Consider the following 5,449-nt stretch of genomic DNA (forward strand, 5'->3'; position numbering starts at 1 on the left):
CGGGGGGGCAGGGAGCAGGAGTGTGGCTAATAGGAAAGCGGGCAGGGAGAGGAAGGGGCTATTGGGAGAGGGAAGGGGAGGGGCCATCGGGATGGAGGGGGAGGGGCTATCAGGAGGGGAAGGGGAGGGGCTATTGGGAGAGGCAGGTTGGGGGAGGGGCCATTGGGATGAGGGGACAGTTGGGGGGCTCTGCCCTCGATTCTGCTCTGACCCTTCTCCCCTGCCCCCACCCCATCTCCCCCCGTCACTCAGGTGCAGCCCCTGCGGGGGGAGCCAGGCCCAGCCCCATGGGACAGGAGCCCCACTGCGGGGTGAGTGGGGGCTGGGTTGCTTTCCACCACCACCACCACCCCAAGTCTCCCCCCGCCCCCCACCCGCGGCAGGCCAGGTTCGGGGTGCGGTTCCCCGTCAGAGGGTGCAGCTGTGGGGAGGCAGAGCCCCTGGGTGGGGTGAGAAGGAGGACGCTGGCCTGTAATGTTGGGGCCACCCCCCACCAATTCGAGGTCTAGGTGCGTGGCTGGTTTGTCTGTGGGTGAATCAAGCCCTAAGTGGGGGGCGCTGTCCCCTGGCAGGCAGGACTGGCCCCATTGTCCCAGGGCAGAGGAGATGGAGGGGGCGTCTCACACACACTGACCCTGGCTCAGGGCCTGGTTCTGCTCTTCCTGCCGGGGATCCCCTTCCCGCGCTGCCGCCGCTCCCCGACTCCCTCTGCCCTGATTGGCTCGGGGCTGGCAGCTGCGGGCACGGCGCTGAGCAGAGACAGACAAAGAGAGAAGTTGGCAGAGAGATTTGCGACCTGGGAGGAACCGAGAGCACAAGTGTGCAACCCTGGGCCCCTCGTCCCGCGGCCCGGACACCTGCCTGAGCCCGTATTCCCTTGCTGGGATGCTGCTCCCTCTGCTGCTCCTCCCCTGGGCATGGGGGGCTCTGGCCGGTAAGCGGGGACCCCCCCCCGCCCTTTTTGCTACTGAGGGGGTGCAGATGGTGTAATGCCAGGGTGGGGCAGCACCATGCTGGGCTAGTGACCCTTGCCGGGGGTGTAGGAGGAGGGGGGAGGCGGGTTAGGGGTCAGCAGGGAGCATTAAGGAGACGGAGATTCATTAATCCCTCTCCCCACCTGCTTTATCCTCCACTTGTTTCCTCTCCCCGCCCCACAGCCTCCCCTCCTGTCCCCCCAGGGTCTCTCACCCTCCGGCTGTTCCAAACCATCATCTTCCACAACGCCAGCTCCACGGACATACTGGGGACAGCCCTGGTTGGCGACCTGGAGACCCACTCCCTAGACTGCAGCCCCTGCAAGATCCGCTTCCTGCAGCCCTGGGCCCGGCTGGGCCTCACCCCGAAGGTGTGGCAGGACCTGGAGACATTGATCTATACCTATCTGTCCAACTTCATCCGTATGATGAACGATCTGGCTCAGGAAGAAGGAGAGGGCTGTGAGTATGGTGCAGTCTGAGGGGGTCCCTTCCCGCACCCACCAGGGAGCTGAGAACTGACACGCTCACAGCAGCAACTGTGTCCTGACAGGGTGGATCGAGGGCAAGACAGCCAGGCCCTGGCCTTTAGGCTGGATGGAGCCAGCGTCCCCTAGAGGGGAAAGGCCCCGTGTCCCATTCTCCACCCCATTGAGCCAGTCCCCTGCTCTGGGGCCGGATTGTAGCCTGTGCGCCCTAGAGGGGAAAGGCCCCATGTCCCAGCCCCTGACCCTAGGCTCATGGTCTTTCGCGACCACGTGCCCTACCAAAGGCCTTTGTCGAAGGAGAGGGAAGTGGAGAGGAAGGGGAAGGCTGCTCAACGTGCCACCTGTCCTGCCTCAACCTTGAAAACTGACACATGGGCAGGAAATGCAGAGCTGAGCTCATGCCTCCCCCCCTCACAGCCAGCGCTGCCCCGGGGCATGGGACAGAGCCCAGCACGCCTCTTCTCAGCGGCTCAGCCCAGGGCCTGCGCCGGGTGTCTGATGCTGGAGCACTAAAAGCAGGTCCTCGGGCAAGACTTCCTCTCAGGAACCTCTTAACCACCTGCCCCCAGATTTGCACCCCAAAGTCTCCCCTGCACCTTGGTGGGGCAGAGCTAGTTTCACGGCAATCTGCCGGGGCATGTGCGTTTCACGACAGCGTGACAGCCGGCCCGGTGATCACAGCTCACAGCCGCAGGACCCTCTCGGTGACGGGGCTCGGACGGGTCCTCCCGGGGCTCAGAGGTTACAGCCTCTCCCACTGAGCGAGCGTGTGACTCGGTGTGTCATGCCCTGAGTCGCTGCCGAGGAAAGAACCCCTGGCAGAGGTGTGAACCGTCTGTGGGCAGAGGTGCACCACCGCCCGGCGTACCGCTCCACACACACAACCAAGGCCCAGTGACTTGTGTAACCTCGGGAAGCCAAACGTGTCCTTGCCACCGGGGCGGCTCTGAGCTGAGGGGAGCCCGGGGATGTGAGTGTATTGAGGCTCAGGGCCACAGTTTTCTCTCGAGCATCACAAATAACGTTCTAAATAATTAAGCATTTATCTGGGACGGGGTCTGTATCTCAGGATCCCCCCGATGAAGTCACTCCAAATTAGCACCACAAACTCTGCCTCAGGCCCCGATGTCTCATAGCGATTTTCGAGCCAATCCGACAATGCATGTGGACCTTAGAACACTTTGAAAAAAACAGCTTGAAACAGAAACTGCAACGTACCCTGAACTGGAACCAGGGCCCCCCACAATCCGGCCCCCATCTTGTGGCCCAACATCCTCATTGCACTTGACATTGTGTCTTTATTTCCCCCCCGCATCTCTCTATTTCTGCCCCTACCCCCGTCCCGGTGACCTCTGGACGGCCTGTCCTTGTCCCCCCTGCCCTTCCTGTTCCAGACCCCTTTGTTACCCAGTTCACCGAGGGCTGCGAGCTCCACCCCAACGGCACCTCGAGGCAATTCTGTGATGCTGGGATGAACGGCGAGGACTTCGTCAGCTTTGACATGGACACCGGCAAATGGGTCACTCGGCAGGGGCATAAGCTGACGCTCAAAGCCCTGGAGATTCTTAACTGCAACAGAGCGGTGGCCATCACGCTTCCGTTTCTCCTGAGAACGACGTGTGTCAATGAGCTCAAGAGCTTTGTCCAGCATGGGAAAGAGTCTCTGGAGAGGCAAGGTGAGGCTGGACACCACTCCCTGCTCGCTGAGATGCAGCCACCTCTGGGGTGGGGCATGCGAGCTATTTACATGGGGATCCCTCGCCCAGCTGTGAGATGCAGCCCCCTCTGGGGTGGGGCAGAGGGCTGTTTATCCAGAGACCCCTTGCCTGGTGTACAAATGCAGCTATAGCTGGGGTGGAGCGCAGTAGCCGTTCATAGCCGCACTGAACAGCAGTTTAGGACAGGAAGTGAAGGGGGATTCCCTCACCACTGGTAACTGCAGGGTCTGGCCAGGACAGTGGGGCCAACGCCTGACCCCGGGGGATGGAGCTGGGTTTGGCTAGTGAGTCCCTGAGGCTCAGACTGAATCGTCCCCTTTCCCCCGCCCCGTCTCTCTCCCCCTGTCTCAGAGCGGCCGGTCGCCGTGGTGTTTGCCCGAGCGCCTCCCCAAGCCGGGACCCCCGCGCCGTTACTGCTGGTTTGCCGGGTCACCGGTTTCTACCCCCGGCCCGTCCGCGTGGCCTGGCTGCAGGACGGGGAGGAGGTGGGGCCGGGCTGGTGGCTGAGCTCCAGCGGGATCCTGCCCAACGCGGACCTGACCTACCAGCTGCGCAGCTCCCTGGCCGTGGAGCCGGGCGACGGGCACAGCTACGCCTGCCGGGTGGAGCACAGCAGCCTGGGGGGCCAGAGCCTGCTGATCCCCTGGGGTAGGGGCACGTCCCTGGAGGGGAGGGGGCGGTCATGGTCCCTGGGGGCTTTTCCTGCACGTCCTGAGTGGGACGGGGGTGGGTCCAGGCTGCGGGATTCGGGTGGAGGGAGGTCGAGGGTGTCAGCGGATGTGTGGTGATGGACCAGCGGAAGCAGGGTGGAGGAACTGAGTGGGACAGGACTGGGACTGGGGGAGCAGGGTGGGGGCTGAGGGGGATGGGACAGGACTGGGATGGGGGGAGCAGGGTGGGGGCTGAGGGGGATAGGACAGGACTGGGATGGGGAGAGCAGGGTGTGGGTGAGGGGAGCATGAATGGGACAGGGTAGAGAGAGCTGTGTGCAGTGGGGCAGGGGGAGACAATGGGGCAGGGCTGGGGAGGGTCAGGGGGGTTAGGAAGAGGGGCAAGGGTCTGGAGGGGATGAGACATAGGGGAGCAGGACTGGAATGGGGGAAGATGAGGGGGTGGGACAGCAGGGGGAGCGATGGGGGTGGGATGACGGGGGAGGTTGAAGAAAGAGATTTAGGGTAGGGCAAGGCTGAGGGCAGTGGGTTGGGGTGGGGGGTACAGGGCGGACTGCGGGGGAGGCTGATGGAACCAGGTGGGGGGGGCCAAGGGCAGTGGGTTGGAGGTGGGGGGATCAGGGGGGACTGCGTGGGAGGCTGATGGAACAGGGTGGGGGGCTGAGGGCAGTGGGTTGGGGTTGGGGGATCAGGGGGGACTGTGGGGGAGGCTGATGGAACAGGGTGGGGGGCTGAGGGCAGTGGGTTGGGGTGGGGGGTACAGGGAGCACTGCGGGGGAGGCAGGGGGAACAGGGCCCATGCTCCTGTCCCGGTTCCCAGCACGGCCCCCCCTGTTTTACAGGGCACAGCAGGGGCTGGGGCCCCGGCCTGGCCGTGGGCATCGCCCTGGGGGTTGTGGCCGTAGCCGCCATGGCCGTGGCGCTGTGGAGGAGCAGACGCAGGTGAGTCCTCTCCCTCTCTGGGGTAGGGGGTGGGGGTGGGGGTGTTACACCCCATAACCCTCCCCCTGCTCTCTCCTTCCAGGGGCTACCAGGATGTTAGACCAGGGGGGAGTCCAGGGCCTGAGGGTGGCACCGGCCCAGGCGTGGGCATTGGTCTCCTGGGGATATGGACCTTCAGGCTAGATCCATGCTCGGCTCCAGAGCTGAGGGCCCCAAGGGCAGGACTGGATCGGAGCCCAGGGAGATCAGGGCCCTGGGTGGGGGGTGGGATTCTTCTCCCTCTAGATCATTCGGGGCACGTTGGACACTTAGGGGTGCCATGGGATCGCTGGGATCCAGGATCCGCAGGGAGCCGGCGCTGGCCTGTGCCATTCAATAAACCTTTCAGGGAGGGGCTCCCCAGCGGGCCCCACTGGGGCCTGTAGGAGCCAGGGCCTGGGAGCAGGGGTCAGACACAGCTTCAGACACAAAGGCGGTGGGCGCGGATGGGTTCATGGGAACCAGGAGTGGGTCCTGGCACAGCGTTCAGGCTGAGCTAGGGTGCCCAGGTAGCAAGTGGGTTGCCCGTGGGACATTGGCCCAGCTACCCACATGGAACCCTGACAAGACTACAGCCCGTGGGGCGCCGGGGAGGCCGCTCCAAGGTCGCTGGCTGG

At 64.2% G+C, this 5,449-nt stretch overlaps 1 protein-coding gene across 1 annotated transcript; it reads left to right on the forward strand.

Moving 5' to 3' along the window:
* Nucleotides 1-867: 867 nt before the first annotated feature.
* On the forward strand, nucleotides 868-4,797 carry LOC311530111 (antigen-presenting glycoprotein CD1d-like; the record flags this gene model as incomplete). Its single annotated transcript, XM_084646491.1, has 5 exons — nucleotides 868-934; nucleotides 1,158-1,436; nucleotides 2,857-3,138; nucleotides 3,532-3,828; nucleotides 4,694-4,797. The coding sequence occupies exons 1-5, from the start codon at nucleotides 886-888 to the stop codon at nucleotides 4,795-4,797; spliced, it is 1,011 nt and encodes a 336-aa protein (XP_084502617.1). The 5' UTR covers nucleotides 868-885.
* Nucleotides 4,798-5,449: the final 652 nt, after the last annotated feature.

This window comes from Lepidochelys olivacea (genome assembly GCF_965140295.1).
Source record: "Lepidochelys olivacea isolate rLepOli2 genome assembly, chromosome: 14".
Classification (NCBI taxonomy): Eukaryota; Metazoa; Chordata; order Testudines; family Cheloniidae; genus Lepidochelys; species Lepidochelys olivacea.